We start from the raw sequence: 21,228 nt of genomic DNA, 5'->3' as shown, positions 1-21,228 counted from the left end.
AACTGCCAATGCAGTTTGATGTCACTGGTTGCGCGATAAATGGAATCGTATTGACAAATGTCCATTATACAAAGTAGCATTTGTGACTGAGTCGCTGCCGTGCTGATATTCAGTACAACAGCACTCCTTCTCATTTGATATTGCTCAAGTATATGTATTGCTAATGCAGGACTTTTTGTTACTGTGTAGGTAAAGTTGACAGCAGTGATAACAAATGAGCACACACACCTGAGTCACAGATTAACAAAATATAAAAATAACACCATGTCCTGCTATATGCATCTTGAGGCTTGCCAGTTGTATGATAGCTATGGAGAAGAATACTTATAGTGAGAGCAAACTGTGTGTGCTCAATGAGTGGATATTACATTGAAAGGAGTTCCAAAGAAAGAAAATTACTTACTTCCTGTGAAATTACTCAGAATGAGGCTGAGGCATTTTGACTGTTGTGTAGAGTCTTTGGGTAGTTAGGTTATAGAATTTATCAGACATCTTATGAGTCATGGTAATAGTTAGGTATTTACTATTAGTAAAGGGGTTTATGTTGTAGTTATGAAACTTGTTTATGCAAAGTATACAGCTTTATAGTGCACTCAAAGTTTCGTTGTTTTTTAGAGTAGGTTTCACTTTGGGGTGATGGTCACGATGTTGCCTCAGCCGTGATAAACGCAACATAAGGAAGACTGTATAAGACTGAGTGTAGGCGGAGCACCGGAGTTCATTACCCAACACTCACTGACTGTAAGTGCTCGGTCCGGTTGTCTGAGCGTTTGTCAAGGGAGCAGCAGATGCGCCGGCCAGGCTGGTTTAAGTCCTCTAAGAAGCTACTAGTCCAATTAACGTAGATGAGGCGGAAATCCACCCATGTCGGCTATTAAACTAACTTACTGCTCCTCTGCTCGGCGATGGAAATGAACACCGCTCCGGTTTATGAAGAAGACTTGATACTACAGCCCGCCACCAACAAACAAGTTGAACCAGAAGCAACACAAATTCATCACGGGGATGCTGGTGTATTTTGAGCGTTGGTAGTTGCGTTTTGGCTCACATAATAAGCCTTTATAAGCTCCTGGAGAGTAGCCGTTGTAGGCCTGCACGCGCGTCATTTGGCGACGCTACGGAGTTTCCTCGCGCTGTTTGAGAAGGAGGCTCGTTAACATGGAAACGTACACTGATGTGCTGCTCGTCACCGCAAATGTCGGCTCACTCTTTGACAATGTAAGTACACCGGTACGAGTAAAATTAAAACAACTCCAGACTGTCATGTTGCCAGAGGATTAAACTTAATGCTGTTAGGCTGATAGATAAATAATTGGTGGAGAGTGTAACGTTAGAGAGGTAAGTTGTACCTTAAATGGCTTCAGCTGCTAGCAAACATCTTTACGTACAAGGATGTAACAAGGGTGCTAGCCCCCTCGCGCGCAAAACATCTACCTCTAATTACATGCCAAGTAACGTTAAATATGCATTTAATGCCATTTCGTAGTGTCAAAGGTTGGTCTTTCTCTAAGAAGCATGTGGTCAAAAGTGTTCATTATCTTTCGTTGATTTAAAATAAACAGAGCCACGAGCCAAAGTCCTATTATTACCTGTTTGACACGCTCGTTTTACGCCTCACGTGACCTGCTCTCAGTAGACTAGTAAGACGCCGGTGTTACACTGAAATATGTGATAGACAGACACTGGTGGAGTCATCCCTGAAAAAACATTTAAATGTTCATCAAAGTAAAGGTATATGTAACGTTTAAAATTATTGTTTCATTACTGCAAGGGTTAACTAGTGAAATATATTTTGACAATGTATTTGACATTTTTTGTATTTGGCAGGAGTACAAAAGTAATCTTTTGTGTAAAACTTAATTTATTTTATTTTAATTCTGGGACTTGTATTTGGTATTACCTCTGTTATGTTGCAGTTGCTGCTGCATATCTTAGCCTGGACATTTTGGGTTAAATAACCCACACAGAATCTGACCCACCATGTAGGTCTTCCACCAGACCCCATATGTTAACCACAAGACATTTTGATTGTGTATATTTATGTAAAACAATCAGAAAAGTTTGACTTAATTTCCCTGAACATCAATGACATCTCATGTCATTCATACTTTTGATAGGTGTACCGCTGTAGTGGTCTTTCAGATCCTAAAGTAGCCAATGTCCTCCTTGTAATTACTTATAGAATGCAGTCCTAGGTAGATCCCTTCAATGTGTGTCCCTCCCCCAAAAAAACATCACAACTGGGCCAAGCCCCAACTGGCAACTAACCTCTGTGCAATCAATCCCTGTTAAATCACAGTGTATAATGTTAGAACATAGAGGACCTGTGTTACTCAATATAGGCAGTTTATGGTATCCTTATCACATTGTAAGTTTATAATAATAATGTAACTTTATGAAGAGGTCTTTAGTGTTTGCATCACTGAAAATTAAATAGTAAGGTATAAGAGAGATACGACTGGTATCAAACTTTTGGAAACATGGATAAATATCCAGGCCTTTTCAGTTTTGACATATGATGGGATGACAAAACTTTCCGACATTGCAGGGAGGAGGGCTCATACACTCATGGAAATTTGGCACAGGACCATGTTTCCGGTTACCAGATCTGTCTCCAATGAAAACATGTTAGATCCCATTGTGGGAGCTATGTAAACAGATGAATATCTTTCCCCTAAGGGACTTGAGCTTTTCTCCTAACTTAGGCTCTCTATTTCTCTAAACATACTCCTAAATGTTCACTCAGCCTTCAGGATAAGAGCAAGACCTTAAGCACATCACAGGATAAATCCGATGCTTTACAGTGCTGGTCCGGCCAAGTGTACTGACTGAGCAGTTAGCCAGTGAGACAGAAAACTCTTACTGTAACTCTTTGTGTGACATGGCAGTAACAGATTACATCCATTATTTCTGTGTAATAATGACCATGTATAGACTATATTTAATACATATAAACATAACACAAACCTGCCCTTTGTTCATTCAAATGGTGTCAGACAAATGATGAACTCTATCAACTTTAATTGCTGGAAAACGTCATTGCAAAAAAAACACATTTCAGCCAATTTTCCAAAGTATCATGAGACAGCTCGGGTCAACAAAGCATGAACGTAATCACCATGCTAGATTCCTAAAACAACCCGTTTCTGTGGGAGTTTGCTTGAGACCTCGCTTGTTCAACGTGCCCGGTCTTGTTGCTTTACGCACTGCTTAAAGTATGCAATAAAGGGAAAGAAGATGCTCTCTGTTTTATGGGGTTTTTTTGGTGCTTCTCCAATAAGCAACCAGGATTGCTTCTTTAGTAGAATTTGTGCTTGAACTTTATCTCTAAAACAAATATATTAGAGTTAAATTAATCAGGTTTGGTGGACAGAGCCAGTGTTTGTGAGCAAACAAGGTTGTTGATCTAGAGTGATGTAAAATGTGTCCTTCAGGTCACAATGGCTGATCTGCAGTCATCCCTGCCACACGGCCATGCAAATACACTATGCAAAGCCATTTCTCAACAAATGTGAGCCCACCTGGCCTCGCAGCAGGTCGTATTTCACTCCACGACCACGAAAACAAACTCTTGACACAGACATGTAAGAATCAGAGCTTAAAATGAATTAAATTTTGATCTCTCACTGTCTTTTATTCCTTGCAAATCCTGTCAGGTGCAGCTTTAATACCTGCTGTGTTTTCAAAGGGCCTGCTCAGTAAGCCTCAACCGTGTTTGACAGATTGCTGTGTGTAAGGTTTATCCGCCTGTCTTCCTCATAGTAGACTCAGCTGACACGTGGCCATGCAGTATTAAACTCATCATTAGGGCTGATGTGTGAACCGTGGCCAGGTTATGACAGGTGAAGCTACACTTGAATGAGACTACATCCTGGAACACACAAACAATGGAAAGTGCAAGATAGTATTTCCAGATGATCCTCATTGTTTGTTTAAACCTGCCCGGAGTTAATATTAGCTCAGAGTATTTCCTTTCTGAGATTGATGACTTCCATTTGACCCCTTTGTCTGTTAGCTGGCATCGTAGTTTTAAAGCCAGAAGTTAAAGGTTGGAGGGAGAGACCGTGAGGTAGAGTGAGCCTCTAGGTCAAAAGACATCCAGTTGTTCAGCCTTAAAAATATAAGAGAAGATGAAAATGTTAGGAGGATAGAAGCAGTCTTAGCTAGCTGTCTTTGTTAACGTTAGCATGCGTAAAAAGCTTGAAGTAGGCCTACTGTGACAAAAGTTTTATACATTGATGCTTCAGTAGTTTAAAGTGAATATGAATTGTAAACTTTAGCAGTGTTTTGTCACTGCTTATAATACTGATGCCTCTGTATGACCCATATGAGCAAACTACACCATCCGCTAGAAGACAGACTATTTTTATATAGTCATCCTTTCACTGCTGTCACCAGGTCTGACGAAGCAATTAACAGCATCATGACCAAAAGAGCCTTTGTTGGAGTTTCACAGTGAGCATGTTTGACAGTTATGAGGAAGCAGAAGGAGATATTTCATTAGATATGACTAAATACTCATGTACAGGAAATGATCTGCAAAGAGAGATAAGATGTACAACTTTTTCCACAATGACACTAAAACTGACCCAGTTGCGATTTCAGCTATGCTAGTTAGCTACACAATCCTTCAAATTGTCACCAACCATCTTATTTTTTTGGAGCCAGAAATTACAACATTTTGACAAGAGGGTGGTGGTGGAGAGGAGCGAGGGGTCTGCAGATGCAAAGTTCTCAAAGCTATTCAGTCTATGTCCGTGGTGTCTTCATAAACTGATGAATGAGAAAGTTAACCATCATGTTTCCATTAGATTTTATTTGTGCTAGTTGCTGAAAAGAGTTGTTTATTTATTAGACTAACATACTAATAGAGCTTGTGGAGCATCGCAGACTTGTGGCGCGCTCGCCCAAATTTCCCAGCAGAGAGTAAATGGCAGATAAACAAGAAAAAAAACCACGTAATTTAAAATAGCTGGTCTTCTCATCATTACAGCCTGCTGTCTTGTCTGCGAGCGAAAGCCAAAAACAATAATGACTCCTGTGCACTTGCTCCCACATACAAGCTAACAAGCCAAGTCCTTTTGTGCAGCCCCTAGTAACTCCTACTTGCTCACATAAATATCATAATACTAGATTTGCACTCACCAAAGACCACAGGAGCACTGGCTTCTTGGGTGGTCCCCACAGCAAATCATATTATGTGTCCAATATTTGCATTAAAAAAAACTACAGAAGGCACCTACAACACAAATACAGCTGGGAGGTTAAGTGACAGCATTAGCTTGTGTTGAAGTCAAGCAGACAGCAAGCAGCTCCCACCTGTTAGTCAAGGTGACCTTTCCCCTAGTTATGCAGAACTAAGCATCAGTGTAATTGAAATGGGTGAGTTATATAAAAATTAACTTCCTGTAATTTGTTCATGATTAGAGAATAAGCTATACAGAGTTGGAGGTTGTAAACATGTTTGACTCTGCTGGGGCCTAATGGGCATCCACTCTCTATTGGAGCCTGCCTCAAGTGGCCGCTTGAGGAACTGCAGTTTTTTTACATTTTAGTTTTGTCTTTAAAGTAGTTTTTTTTGTACTCAAGTTTTGCTGCTTGAGGCCAATACCAAAAACAGGAGAATAAGGACTTAAAAAACTAACTATATTTTGCCTTCGTAATATATGCCATTACGAAGTGTGGGAGCATCTACAGCTTAAGCTCCACACCAGGACTAAGTAGAGACCAGGCAGAGCTAGAAGAAGAAGGATGGTGTATATTGATACTAGAATTAAAACTGGGGCAGGCTGGTTGTGCAAACCAGCGATAGTAAGTTAGATTTTGAAATGATCAAAAACGGAAAACATTCTCACCACTTCCTCCAAATCGTGATTGTGTCATCTTACTTATGGTGCAGGATGAGTCCACAAGATAGCTTTAGGGACATGAACACAGCACATTGTTGTAATCACTAACTGTGTCATATTATCTTCTGCTCTTGTCTTCTCTTTGTCATGTTGTAGGTGGGTGAAATTCAAAATGAATGGTTACAAGAGCTGTATAAGGTAAGCTTTTGTCTTACATCAATGATTCACAGTTTGTATTCTCAACCATTTCTGGCTGAGGTTACATCCCATTACACAGCAGCTTCGTCTGTACAACGGATACGGTGCTGATAACAGATAACATACGACATAGTTTACTTTATCGTGTCAAACAGTTACAACCCTCTTTACTCTATATGTCTCTGTAATGTAAAAGCTGTTGACTAAGACCTGTTTGTGCTGCTTTGTTACAGACTGTCCACAGCCACAAGCCGCAGTTCATCGCCCTACACTTCCAGGAGGTGGGAGGGAAGGACTACATGGCCAACATGGGCCACGCTGAAAACTTCTTTAGGTAGAACTCATATTATCCCTGGATGTCATGCTCTGAAACCAACTTATTAGCATTTTCATCATCTTATTTTCATTGTTTGTTAAGAATTATTATTTTCTCTATTAATCCAGTAATCCATGGCGTTTAAAATATCACGAAAGTGAACAAAAAATGCCCATCACATGTTTCATAAAGGTCCAACTTGACATATTTAGATGGCAAGTCTTGTCCACAAAGCAGTCCCAATCCCAGAGATATTGATATTACATTTACAGTTAATTAAGAAAGAATTATTAACGCTTCAGGAGGAAGCACCAGACTTAGAAATAGCCAATTAATGTCCTGTCTATCGTCTAATTAATTAATCGACCAATCTCTTCGTCTTTACATCAAAGACAACACGCTGTTTCTCTCTCTTATCTAACGACAGCTCTTTGATACGCTTGTTATTTTTCAGGAGCATCGAGTCCAGTGAGGAAATGAAAGACTATGACAGGGTCTGCATCTATGTGGACAACCAGTTCCAAGCAGAAGACAGCTTCACGGTTAGAAACACACACACACACACACACTGAGTCAGAGTAGTTCACATGTGCTTCCACTAGATGGGGTCCTCCTCCATGTTACTGCGTGAAGACAGTCAATGTGCTCTGCTGTTGAGTGAAAAGCAGAGCAGGTTGCCGGTCGACTCTTTAGGGAAAGCTAGAGTTTTGTGGACTCCGGCGGAGCAGAAATAAACGTCACTTCTTTTGTTATAGTCTGCAGTTTCTAATGATGTTTTGTCAGATCAGAAAACAGTGACCATCCGACTGCATTTTTTAGTTTATGTCATAGAAGGATATGATGTCCTTTTTACTGAGGGCACTTGTTCTGCAGATATGCATCAGTCTTTTTACTCTTAGCTTTTTTCATGCTTATATGTTTAATTAATCGGATGGTTTCACTGGGAAACATGGACAGAGTAGAGCTCCCCGAAATAAGAACTGAAAGCATGCTGAATAAGATGGGTTACATTTTTACATGCCCAACTTTAAAACATTTGCCCCCGCATAATTAATATATATATTATGGCTGCCACAGGCAAGTTCTGTTTGAAAAGCACCAAAGAAGAACTCATTTCAGGTCATGTGACAATATTAAATCTAATTATGCTAGCAGATAGTGTAACATTAGTAAAAAAAAAACTAGCAAAATGTCAGCATTCAGGACATTTTAAGGATCTATTTTTTTTTTCAAAGTTAAAGTGATAATCTCGAATTGTTTCATTTAAATAAATGTCTGTTAAATCACCATCTATCGACGAATGAGGTAACACAATGGTGATTGAGCCTATGGCCCACTGATGAAAGCCTTTGTATTTGCAGTATATAGTATTATTATGGACTGGGCGTCTGTGGCGACATTCATGGAAAAAATCACAAGCAGCGCTCAGTTAGTGACGCGTTTTCCATCAGCCAGCAGTGGTTGGTCTGCCAGAGAGGGTAGGCGGAGCTAAGCGGCTGCTTTTCCAGTCTCTGTAAGTGTTGCGAGTAAACAGTAATCTACTATGGCTGAACAAACAAAGAAAAGGTCGATGACTACAGATACAACTTCAAAAATAAGTGAAAATCCAAAGAAAAAGAAACAAATTCGACGCTCAGATGAAGGCAAACAGTCTAAAAAGGAATGCGACCGTCAGCAAGGAAAATCAAGAGTAACAACTGTAACAAAGGGAGCCAACTGTATACGTCTGGTTATCTGGGATGTTTGCTCCAACAATTGCCTTTTAGCGCCATAAGGTGCCGCCAATGAGAACAAAACTGAGAACTTCAAGATTTTAACTTTAGGATAATTAAAACCAGTTAACACAAAATAAAGCAGTTTCATCTTAAAGTTCACTGCTTCTCCAACGCTCTTTGGTGGACACAGGATGTCAGGAGAGGCTGGAGCTGAGCTGCTCAGCGTTAGCTCAGCTTGTTTTGAGGTTAGGCCAGGCCAACAACAACGACAGACATGATAACATATCAGGCCATTAAGATACAGCTGTTATAAAATAATATAATATCTGATATATATATATTTTAATGATGGGTAGGGGAAAAGATTGTGTGTTTGTGTTTATGTTTGTGTTTCCGGTTGGGTTTCACACATCAAGGCTCACTGCACAATCTCAGACATGTTCAAAACAACAGCCTCACAGTATGTTACTAGCATAGATCTCTAAGATATAGCATGAAACAATGTTAGTCATAGTTTCACAGTGATGGCTCAGACCGAGGAAATGTCCTTAAAGAGAAGTCAGTCACACCTCTACCTACATATCCAATTGTCATCTATCTTTGAACCGAGAGTCTGGCTCTAAGTGTGAGCTCATGCTCTTCAGTGCTCCTCAGGTCATGGACTGATGTACCCAACCTGTCCTGAGAACTGTTTACAAGTTCTTTTTATTGACCCTCACACAGCGGCACAAGCAAGATTTCCTTCTTTTCTTGGAATTGAAACCTGTAGTTTCACACAACAGGTTTATCAGCGTTAGTTTAGTCTGTGGTTACAAAAACGAATTCCTCCGCCTGCGAAAAAATGTCAGTATTTCTTAAACTATTAACCCTTACTCCACCCATGTGAAACCCTCACACTGTGCGTATGACAGTAGGGGTCAACGGCTGCATCTGTAGAGCAAAGGTGTGTGAAGTAAAACGGGGAAAGTCAATGGCCAGGTGTTGGGGAGACAGGCCAAAGTCAATACATTTAACTCTAGATTAAAACTATTGATCCCAGCCCATTTGTGCACGATAAATAAAGTGTGAGGGGGGGGTAAAAGACAGCTGGGACTAAGTTTCCCCTGCGCTCGAGTGTTCGCACCCTCCACTGTTTGCCCTGAGAGCCCCCTCCACTCCCACCTCTCCTAATGCCTCATTCTCATTTCGTCGGTGCCACCTGCATTGATTTTCAATTTGTTTCCCCCTGGCTGCGGATCATCAGTTATGTGGCCAAGAGAGAGTTTGGGGGGTTCTCCTTTCAGAGGGGCTGCAGCAGCCGAGGGGGCAGAGCTGCATGCATTCCCAGTACAAATGGTGTTTTGATAAAAAATCACTTGTAAGTCAATATTTTTTTATTAAACTGTGCACAAACCTGATTGATGAAGATAGGTGTTTGGCGGAGTATGTGGACGAGAATGTGTGTTTCTGTTTGACTGTGTGTATGTTTACTTTGGAGACTGTTTAAACATAAAATTGTTACCAATCCAACATAAACCTAGCCTAAATTCAGATCAGTTTACCTCAGCTAATTATCAGGAGATATCCTTAATTTATGCATTTGCTCTTATTATTATTAAAAGTACCATAAAAGTATTTTTGCGTCAGCTTTTAGTTTTAGCATCAAGCTAACAACTCTTGTTCAAGCATCTCCCTGGTCTTAACATTAGTTTCAACAACTTTGTCGCTAATTTCCTCTCACTGTACCACCGAGACCCTTCCATTTTATTAAATGAGGATGACTTTGGCACTAAAGATAAATGATCTCTTCAGGGAGAGATCTCTCATGCTCCGGCTGGATGTCTCCGTGTGTGTGAGTGTGTGTGTTTAGGGGGGGTTGCACGGCGGTCCGTCACGCCCCGAGCCCTCTGAGCGCTGGCTGATTTTTCTTCGGCCCCCAGTCGCAGCGGCAGCGTTGGCAGACAGCAGGCCTACTGCTTAATACCTTTTAAATTGTTTTAATTTTCTGTCTTTATTGATCTCTCAGGGCATGATTAATCAGATCAGTGGAGCAGGCAGTTAGTACATTAAAAATTGTCAGCCTCATGTCAGGGATGATTGGGTGCTGAAGTGTGTGCATGAGGGGCTGTGTGTGGATGTGCTGCTCAGTTGTGTGTTCGCTTTGAACGCCTCTATTCTTTAAAGTTTCATGTGTCTTTGGGAGAGTAACAATAAACTGTGTCGTACTGGATCGTTCAATATAAGGCTCACAATTCAGCTCACATGATGGTGAAATGAACAATTCAATTTATCATCTCGGAGGTTTAGATGATTTCCGCTGTTTTTGTCACCATATATAGATGTTTATTTTTCTTTGTGGATCATTGTGTGAAACAGCTGTAAATGGGTCATACAGAGCCCAGTGCTTCCATTTAAACATCTTTAATACTAAAGTTTGATCAGGTTTAATCTCGCTGTTTTAAAAATGCAAAGATTTCTGACTTAATCTTAAACTGTGTTTGGAGATTGAGCAAGGCTCACACACGTTCCCCTTTGAAATCTCTTTTAAAAACATACTTTTGAATTATGCTTTTATTAAATTATTTGCTGTGTATGTCTAATTAAACTTATTGTTTTTGTCCTTATATTTTTAATATCTTATACGATATTCCCTTTGACTTTATTCTAACTTAAATTATGATAACATATTACCATTACAATTCTTATATCTTAAATTCTGTTTTCATACAACTGTCGTGAAGCACTTTGTGACCATATTTTAGAAGTTACTATACAGTTAAAGTCCCTTATTGCTAAAATAATTCAATTTAACCTTGCAGATCTTTGGGTAGCTGTCTTTTTTAAGCAGCGAATGTGTGAAGATTTAGCTTCAGGGTGTTTTCTTGTATTTTTTTACAGCACAGGTCTGAAACTGAAGTCTGCAAAAATAGTATAAGTGTCATGTCAGTATGATTTTCTTAAATCTTTACCCCAGCTGCAAAGTCCTGCACTTTTGCAAAATGGTCTCTACGCACTTATCATAGCAAAAAAACACTTAAATTATGGCTGGAAGAAATGGAAAAACTCTCGCGTTTGCTTTTACTATCAAATAAGTTAACAAGACTTGGCATCCCCTTCTTCAATATATTGAAGATGCAAACTCAGGATAACTATACGACATTGATGACCCTCTTTGCAGTGACATTAAGTAAAGTCCCGGGGAAGGATAAAGGGATAGTTGTGTTCCCTTCTGTTATTTTGCTTGCTGACTTGTGCGTTTGCTTGTTGTTTTCTTAAATTTAAAATGAGGTCAAATCTTGAATGTTTTAATACTGCGTCCTCAATAAATAAGATTTAAACTACTGCAAAATGTTTACATTATTTATTTTGTGCTGACAGGCGATACATTTAAACGTCATTGTGAATTTGTCATGTCTCTCTCTGCAGGCTTTGGGCAGCATGTACTTCATCCACAAGACCCTGGAAAACATCCACCAGTATGATTTTAATGGTAAAACTTTACTCCTTATACCCGACGTTTGCATCGATTTCATCATTTTACTGTCCGTCAGCTGGTGATGGATTTATATTGCTTGTGATAATTGATAGCGCTCAACATAAACCCCTCCCCTTGCATCCTGCACTGTTTTTGGCTCATAAAGGGCTTGTAACATTAGTGCAGTAACATCAGTGTTGCATATGATTGGCAAGATTTTTAATATGAGGCATGTCAGGACATTGCTCTGTATAATGATGCTTTGATGGCCACCCATTTACAGCCAGATATTTGCAAAGCGCCTGAATTTAAAGTGAGGCTGTTATTTTGCTGCTGCATAGTCCAGTCACGTTAGGCGTGAAAAAGCTCCTCAGAAAAGCTCATGGAAGAACCATAAACATCCCGCAGCTGCCAGCGGCCGCGCGGCCCAAACCGATTGTTGTTCACCAAACACAATCTAATGGCCCGCTTATAGATCCTCTCATCACGCATGCCGCTCTGATGAGGTTAACACCAGTTTATTGATTGCTGTTTGCATGTTTTCTCACTCTTTTACATGTCACCCCTCTCCCCCCCTTCTCTCTCCCCCTCTCACAGTTAAGGATTTCAAAGCAGTGTCGGGGCAGAACAAGCACGTGGGCTCTCTGGACGGGGTGGCCACAGTGGAGAAAGAAAAATTCCCAAAGAATTTCTGGCCTGATGTGAGTATGCATGCAAGAGTGTGCATCTGTATATGCCTTGCATTTGTCTGTGTGGGTGTGTGCAGATGTGGGGAGGGGTACGTGAGAGCCAAAGGGAGATGTTTGGACAAATGAGTCTACTGGGGCTGTAGTGGGCTGTCTGCCCGCTCTGACAGGGAGATGAGACAAATTATGTGAAAGAATCAATAATTATCAGTTTGGCCCTTCACAGACACAGCTCACTGCTGTTTAGTGACTCGCTCTCATTTGTCTCTGTTACAGTTCAAGTGGTCCAGAAAGGGCTTCATGAGGACCCGCTGGATCATACACAACCAGTATGTACTGTGCACTCACCTCACCTCCACAAAGAAAGTTCAGGGATACACTCAACTCACTTTCACTTTTGGTGGCTTGCTGCCTTTTGGGAAGAAGCAAAATCTTTGAAAACAGACTATCACTCTGATCGTATACCACGTGTTTTCTCTTCAAACTGTTGTGAAAGCCAGTGAGATTATGGACATGTGATACTGTAAGACAGATCTCTTGCCATTCTCTGTAATGAGAAATGAGAGGGAGGAAATCACAAATGTCATATAAAGGACAGTATGTTTTTCTTTCTATTTCCTATTCCGACACCACCTCAGAGGAGGGCTGGGTGGATTAGAAATGTTTCCAATAACAGCTCTGCTACCACACTTTATCAGTTGGACTTTCTTGACACCTTACTTTCATGTGAATTTGTTTTGTTGTTGCTGTTTTTGGCAAAAAGGCTTAAAAAACACACTACCGACTCAGCACCAAACAGCACACACTCAAAGTTAGTCAGTTAAAAAACTGGAGCATTTCAATGCAACTACAGAGACAGGTATTTCCTTCAGGAGTTGGGAGAGACCAACACACAGCAAAGAAAACAAGGACACTACATCAACCTAACTAGGTCAAAATAAGCCAATGTTGTGATTCCAGCTTGTCTCTGCAGCCCACAGGAGGATACAAAATCAGATATGGTGGCTTTAAGGCAAAAGCTCACAACAACAGATGCAAAAGATAACTTTCACCAAAATACTTTAAATACTTGACAGTTTTTACTTTCTGTTGTGAACCCAAAAAAATAGGTTAGATACACAACCCTGCCTCTGAGTTTTTTGAGCTCCTAGATTCAGAAAAATACTCTGTTAGTGCTGCTGTGCAATAGCCAGTAAATTAAAAATTATATCCTATTATACATTCAGTTAGTACATTGGCAATGCTGCATGGTTCCCTGGTGCTGACCCAGACCAACATGCTGAATGTTAAAGATCCGGGAACACATTTTATTTAATGAACAAAAATATATATATTTATCATGTGTGTAATGAATCAGCTGAATTATAGGAATAACCCAGAATGAATCACACAGTGCTGCTGTAACAGACATTTTTTCCCCCTGAGAACTTTGATCATTATTTGCTCTGCTGTGTACCTGGAGGGTTACAACAAAAGGAGCTGACAACATCCCGCTGTGAGTCCACACAGCTCGTTGGTTGGATGCACATTAATTGTTTACCAGTGACAGCCAAAGAAAAGAAGTGAACACAAAAGACAAATGTGCTTGTTTGTGGATTCAGCGTCAACTCCAGTGCACTCATTGATAGGAAAGCAGCTCAGAAGTGACACACATTGGCACACACACACAGAAATCAACCTATCAGAAGCCAGGCTTTTGTGTTAAATTGTTTGCCTGTCTCACATCACCATATTTTACCTGCTTGTGTTTTTCCACAGAGGTCTGGATCTGGTTAACGTCCACCTGTTCCACGATGCCTCCAACCTCATTGCCTGCAACGCCAGTCCTTCTATTTACTCAGCCAACCGCAAAAACGCTCTCAGATACGTCATCAACAGGTCTGATTCACTTATGCACACAACGATGAAGAAATATGACTTAAAAATGTGCAAGATGACGGCAAATAAACACACTGTTAAACTGGAAGCAAAAAAAGATCTGTAGACTGTACAGTTTTTTTAATATTGTTAGCATATATTAGAATTTTAGCATATATTCTTTGCTATCCTTATGCCTTTCCTAACATGTAAACTGGATATTTCAGGACATAAAGTCTAACATTTATTTTTATCGGAATTTTCAACAAAAAATAGCAAAATATTTGTGTGATTTCCAACTGTGATATTTCCTTCTAGGATATCAGACAGCCGCGACACTCCTCTGCCTTTCTTCCTGTTTGGAGATTTCAACTTCCGTCTAGATGCACACAGTCTGGTCCAGGTATGAAACACTTTAAATTTCCCCTGAAGCAAGCTAAGGATCACAAGTCTCTATAAACTAACTGACACTTGTCACTCCTGTGTTCCTGTGAGCAGCATCTGTCCAATTCAGCAGACGTGCAGACAGTGAAGAAGGACAGCAGTAACGAAGTGGAGAAAATCATCTGTGAAGAAAAAGACAACGACCACCAGGTGATTAGTCAGTTTCTGTAAAGACAACTGACGTGTGTATTTAGAGCTGCTTTCACTCTACCCTCCCTCGCTTCACCTGCAGGTGCTGCTCCACATTGAAGAGAAGCTGTTTGCCTACCTGCACCAGGCGGTTTTCAGGGAGAACAACGGCAGAGCAGTAAGAACACTATTTAACTTTAACCCACAATGATCCTATCAGCAACACCACGGCTGCTGCTTTGACTTTGAGCTGTAATACAGCTGGCTGTTTATCTACAGTCAGGCACTTCCTTGTAGATATTAGATTAGATCCTGTCAGCTGAATTGAAGTCCTATTAAGTACAGTAAATATAAAAAATTGGAAGGCAAACAAACCTGCGATGACTTTGACAGCAAGTAGGCCTTTCTCCCGTGCTCTAGTTTCTCCTGTATGTTTTTAATGTGTTGAAACGTCATGCTAACTAGTCGTGGTCTCTATCCCCCAGCTTTTGAAATATGACAAAGAAGTCGCAGCCTTTCATGATGTAGTGAGAGAGGAGGACATCAAGTTTCCACCCAGGTACGGATTATAACTGAGCTGTGCTGCAGACATACTGTGTATTAACTCTTTTCTTTTCTGTTAAATACCCTGTCTGTGTCTCTCAGTTATCCCTACAGCGAAGAAAACACTAAACCGACGCAGTACATGAACACTCGCTGTCCTGCCTGGTGTGATCGAATCCTCATGTCACACGCTGCCCAAGAATTCATCCACAGGGTCAGTCCGAGCTTAAAATCATGCATTTAAAGCTGAAATACAAAACCCTCTGCATGGCTGCTGTGAGTTATTTGGGTTATATAGCATTCAATCCAGGTTTTTAACTCATTATTACTGTTGACTTGCATTTTCTAAACAGGTAATTTGTTCTCACATATGACTATAGTTGTCATATACAAGCAACATACACAACCTTGGTGTTTCTTTTGGAGTTAACTTCCAGTTGCTACAACTCTCAAGCTCCGTATAAGGCTATTTTCAGTTTATCAGAAGTTTCTAAAAATAATAACTGCTACTTTTTCACTACTCAAAATTTAAACAAAACAGACTCGAAAATTATGATTGTCACTAGCAGACTTAATCAGATGTAAATAGCTTGTTAAATAACAAAGCTAACTGTAGCTTCATGAGTTGGTTAACAGCACTGTCTCTGATTTTTATTTGACTGACTTATTTATTAATCAATTAATCAATCAAATTTCATTTGTATAGCACCAAATCACAAGTTATCTCAAGCCACTTTACAAAAAGAGCAGATCTAGACTGTACTCTTTATTATTTAGAGAGAGACCCAACATGAATCCACCGTGTGCTGCACTTAGCAACATTTGGCACAGCGGCAGAAAACATCCTTTTAACAGGCAGAAACCTCGAGCAGAACCAGACTCATGTTGAACATCTGCCTCCACTGGATGGGCCGAAAAATGGGATAGAGGGAGATGCAGGATAGAGACAGGCAAAGAGAACAACAACAACATATGTTCTTGTTACATCAACAACACATCATACTTGTGGTTACAATGCCAATAATAGTGGAACAAATGTGTAAAATTAACATTAAAATACAGCATTACATATTAACAGCATAGTAATGATGAAAGGCTGGTAATAATTGTAACAGTTGAAGTTAAAGGTCTATTATGAGCATTAGCGACTGTAATAATGATACTATGGGGAAGACTGATATTAATAGTTGTTGCAGTCTGAGTCGAGAAGGTACACAATATACAAATGTGTAAATGGCACAATACATGATAACACTGGGTTACCTGTGAGACTGAGGCTATAGCTAAGCGCTGAAAAAATTCTGGAGTTGTTGATCAATGTAGAAGTACACAAGACATTGGTCTAGTATTGGAGTGAAGCTTGTTCGTCCTTGTGTTAAAAGTATAAGCAAGTGAGAAACCACTCTGTTAAATTGTGAAGTGGAAATTGAATTACATGCTAACTACTTGAGAATATCCACTACTATTAGCCTCACATCGAGCTGCACTCAACCATGTGGAGGACAGAAAATTGCAATATTTGAGCTATAAAGATGTTTCAGTTTCAAGCTTTAATATTTAATTTGCTTGTTACTTGTCCAGCTGATATAAAACTTCTTCTTTCCAGAGAGATGATGATGATGAGAAGACCATCGTTTACAACACAGTGGGTCCCAACATCTGTATGGGAGACCATAAGGTAACAGATTAGATGTGATGAATGTTGTTCAGGCAAAAGAAACATGTACAGTCATGTAGAGTAACTCTGGTGTGTTCATGTGGTTTTCTTGCAGCCTGTTTTCTTGTTCTTCTCACTGAAGACGAATGAGCATTGACTGGGATTCTTCTCAATGGTAAGAGAAAGTGCCAGTGAGTGTGTTTCTGTACTCTACAGCATGTGGAGGTGTCTGTGTGGTGATTCCAGAGGGGGGATTCAATGTGCGGGAGCGATCACAGTAATCTTGCACGGCTCCCCGGAGAGCCATAACCCCGGCTGGCCCATTGGAGCTGAGATATGAACTAAGATGAAGTGCCTGCGGGACAGAAGCGCTCCTTTGTGTCCAGTGTAGTCGGACCACAGGCGATCAGCACCTTTCACTGATTCATGTCTATTGAATCCTCTGCACTGTCACTGTGGCTACACACTAAGTGCACCACAGGCCCGCTCTTCATTAATTACCAAGTGGATGGTCGGCCGGAGAGACATGCATTTCACCGGACGGCGTATTGGCATTTTTACGGCCATGATTTTGTTTTGCAGCCGTTTGAATTTATTCTTTTAAGGATGAACTGCTTTTTCATGAGGGTTCTTCTGCAGAGGCTGCAAAATGATGAGATCCACACAATGAAGGGACATAGAAGATGTTACAACCTGCTCCTTGTGTGTTAGTTCAAGGAGATCATGGATGCCGATATCCTTGAGCTAACTTATTTATATTAGTTTATGATTACAAAGGTGGGGTTAGCCTTCTTTATAGAGGGCGGTGCTCCTGTGTGCTTTGAATGCAGCTTTGTATGTCTTCCAATTAACTCAAGCATTGTGTTAACAGTGTCAGATAATATTATATAATCATTGTCAACAACATCTACACACATGTAAGATGTATGTTTATGTTACAGGTCTATACCCACACCATCTTCTGAGCTACACCACAGCATCAGAGGATAATCAGCACGACGGTCACCCACCACAACCCACCGCTCAGCCGGCTGTGTGTCTGGACACAGAACCCCGTCTCAAGTACAGATTTATCAGTTGCTTTATGAGGAAGATCCTCCACAGTCCCCGGACCTGAAAGCTCGGTGTCACAGGTTGGTCCAAATGCTGATGTTTAGACTGCAGCATGTGACACAGGACCAGGCTCTTTACATGGTTGTGTTCATGGATATGAAAACCTTCTTAAATTTTGTGAGTGATTTTAATTTTGCAGTTTTTAGAGGCAGTTTCAGGCAACCTCTAGCCAAAACTAAATGCCCTAAATGATCTATTAAATCTCCTCAGTCAGTCAGGCTACCTTGTAGTAACTGAACTGGGCAGCTTCCACTCAATGAAGCCTCTTTCACACATGCACTGCACTCAGATGGGCTACTTTATGCAGACCTTTTCCTGCCAGCCTCCGAGTACAATGTCAGCAAGAAGTCTGGGTGAGCCAATGTGTGAACGCAGCAGGAGCATTTACAGGAGGACGTAGCAGCAGACGTCTCTCTCTATATGTTTGTTTTTCTCACGAGCATGTGTGAAGACGCTGCTTGTGACAGGGAAGAGCGCGAGGGAAGAGCGTCCAGTAAGTTAATCGATCGTGGATGAAGATCTTTGACAGATTAAAAAAAAAACATGTGAAAGGGCAACTCTGGAAAATTCCAGGGGCAGACTGTCCTGAAAATTTGCAGAGTGCATGTGTGAAAAGGGCTTGAGTTTAAATTAGCTGTGGAAATTAGCAGCATCAGAAACCAGTATTATAAACTGCAGCAAAAAATAACACTTAGCTAAACATAATGAGAAACATAAGTACTATTATGAGCCACAGTCTATGTCAACACAAAATAATGTCAACTCAAAAATCCTGGATCTTTAATAACAAGTACGAGTGGTTTGATAGTTTTACATGTAGCTGATTCCTCACAGCAGCGTCATCTGTGTCACATGATGACTCTTTATAACATAAAGAAGAGCTTTTGATTACGTAAATTTAAATGATGTAAAAATGATTAAAAAAAAGGTTTTAAAACAAAACATTTTAAAGCAACAACAAACCGAATACGTCAGTGTTTTTCCAGTTTGTGCATGTGTTGGGAAGAGCGTTACTGATTTGTCTCACACAGCAAAGTTTCATCATGTTGAATAACGTAGCAGTCTTTTATTGTATTTCCATGTACCACCTTTACATTAATACCAAGTGCTTTATTAACCCAGCAGTTCTGTATTTTTTAATTTCATCTGTCCTCACTCAAAGACGGTTATCTGCACTGTTCGTCTGTTACGCATGGCGTCTGTGCAGAAATCTCTCCCATCCTTTCCTGGTTGGTATCAACCTTAATTCATTGCCAAAATAATTACAATGTAGGCCACAGGTGTTTACTTCTCACTATGGTAAAGGAGGATACACGTGTGTGAACGTGCACACACACACACACACACACACGCACACGCACACACACACACACACATAAGGCACTGTTTGTGTTTGGATTTCTTTGATTTTTGTCTTTTTTTTGTTTGGGTAATTAATAGTCTCATACTGTAGCAGCAGTAATATATAATTTTGATGTGTGAATTATGGGTTAGATTTGTTTGGATTTGACTAAAGTAATGACTAATTGAAAGAATTTAACGTGTTTTTAAAGTTGGTTACTTTCATCAATCCTGGAGGATTGCCGTGGAGGGCAGCTGATGTGTGTTTTAACATTTTCATGTAGTTTTATTTTGTCTTACCAGCGAGGTGGAAGAGAGCAAACAGATATTCACATTTGGACTGTCACAAGTTTGTAAAGTGGGATCGAACACTCACCAGTTTGCAGGTTATAATCACTGTTGACCAGTTATGGGAGTGGGGTTTATTATAAGGGCCAGTATTACCTTTAGATTAACTCTGGTCAAACACTACACCATTGTAATATTTCACTTTTGTAAATAAAATATTACTCTCATTAAAATGTTGCTTTGTTATTTGTTTTGTGGGGAATTTGACACTGTCAGCTTTTGCTTCTGGGAACAACAACAGTCATCACTTTACAGTACACGTTTCAGTCACGCCTGTTTGGGGAAGGATTGTATCTACATTCTTATCAAAAGCTGATGAACCTGAATGGTTGTTAAAGTACTGCATGCCATAAATTCTCTACACACCTAAATAAAGCTGCCTTCAAGGCTTTAGCTTTTCCAGGAAAAGAGGATCTTGACTGGACTGACCAGAAATACAAATATAAAAAATAATTGTTTCATTTTCTCTAAAACGTATTCATGCTAAATGGACATAGAGCCTGCACTAGCTTAACCCAAGGTGTGAATTACTGTATGTCTGTGTAATTCATTCAGTTCTTATAGGTAGAGAAATCATGCATTGGGTTGAGCTGTGCTTATTTTGCAGCAGAAAAAAAATGAGACCTGAAACAAAGAGGTGTTGAGCCTGCCCTCTAAAACTGGGCTGTTTAGGACATTCTGGATGGATTGAAAGTCTTCAAGGGACAACACATCAAGAGACTGATTCTAGCTTTCATTGCTTTTTCATTTTTGTGCTGATTCAATGGTTTAACTCGGATAAATCCAGATTTCCTAAACAAATCACAAATACCAGCAGGCTGGAGGGAGATTAAAACATAAACGGCTCCCTGAAAATTCATAAATCACAAAGATTTTATAATGCTTGATCATCACATTATGAAAGCTCCAATAGGCATTTGAAAATGCATGGTTCTAACATTGGCACAAGTACATTACTGACTTTCCAGCACGTTTCACACCTCTGCTGTGAGTAATCAAAGCGTAAGTGTCCCTGCAGCATTCCTCGGCCTCTGACAGAGACATCCAGCCTGGTGTCGACTGAACCATATGGAGTCTGAACTCACTGAGTCTGAGCCCGTCTGTTGGTATTGATTTCACGCTGAGGTGGGTGGTGAGGGACATTGTCTTCAATTAAACCTCACCAGTAAATCACACTAGATTTGACCCTTGACCTCTGCACCTCTCTTCAGTGTTAGCGCCTTTTTGTTTGCACTTTAACTGTCACTTTACAACAAAGCAGAAGGATTTATGTCAGTACAGCCAAATAATCTAAAGTTTGATTCAGTTAAAAGTTAAAAACAGTTTATCAAGTTTAATAAATGAGTCCTGATCATTTATTGTGCAAGGTTTCAGGGTGTCTTTCCATTGTCTACTTTAACAGTGTTACAGTGTATTTCAAAAGCAGGTGTACAATAGCGTAAAAGAAAGTCACTTAGTGCCTGTAGCAGTTACATTAAAGGATGTTCAATGACTTTACCAACAGGTTTTTTTACTGTTTCTTTTAAGCATGTAGGACTGAAGTTGTGATTGATGGATATTAGTCACCTATTCTTAATA

The 21,228-nt window shown here is 40.1% G+C and overlaps 1 protein-coding gene across 1 annotated transcript; it reads left to right on the top strand.

Moving 5' to 3' along the window:
• The first annotated feature begins 743 nt into the window (after window positions 1-743).
• inpp5l (inositol polyphosphate-5-phosphatase L) lies at window positions 744-19,823 on the top strand. The gene is made up of 16 exons (XM_069683318.1): window positions 744-1,218; window positions 6,006-6,047; window positions 6,281-6,381; window positions 6,818-6,905; window positions 11,484-11,547; window positions 12,130-12,233; window positions 12,495-12,547; window positions 13,977-14,096; window positions 14,394-14,478; window positions 14,574-14,669; window positions 14,752-14,826; window positions 15,134-15,207; window positions 15,294-15,405; window positions 16,798-16,869; window positions 16,964-17,023; window positions 17,790-19,823. Exons 1-15 carry the CDS (start codon window positions 1,159-1,161, stop codon window positions 17,003-17,005), a joined length of 1,188 nt encoding a protein of 395 aa, XP_069539419.1. The 5' UTR covers window positions 744-1,158; the 3' UTR covers window positions 17,006-17,023; window positions 17,790-19,823.
• Window positions 19,824-21,228: the final 1,405 nt, after the last annotated feature.

This window comes from Semicossyphus pulcher, unplaced genomic scaffold (assembly GCF_022749685.1).
Source record: "Semicossyphus pulcher isolate SPU_LCO1_2020_fin unplaced genomic scaffold, fSemPul1.0.p SCAF_6, whole genome shotgun sequence".
In the NCBI taxonomy this organism is placed as follows: domain Eukaryota; kingdom Metazoa; phylum Chordata; class Actinopteri; order Labriformes; family Labridae; genus Semicossyphus; species Semicossyphus pulcher.
The sequence above is the reverse complement of the archived record's forward strand: the minus strand, read 5'-3'. Positions and strand labels throughout refer to the sequence as shown.

Coding starts and splice junctions, on each gene's coding strand:
- inpp5l (XM_069683318.1), top strand. CDS start 1,159: ATGGAAACGTACACTGATGTGCTGCTCGTCACCGCAAATGTCGGCTCA. Junction 6,382..6,817: donor CACGCTGAAAACTTCTTTAG/GTAGAACTCATA, acceptor GTTATTTTTCAG/GAGCATCGAGTCCAGTGAGG. Junction 16,870..16,963: donor TCTGTATGGGAGACCATAAG/GTAACAGATTAG, acceptor GTTTTCTTGCAG/CCTGTTTTCTTGTTCTTCTC.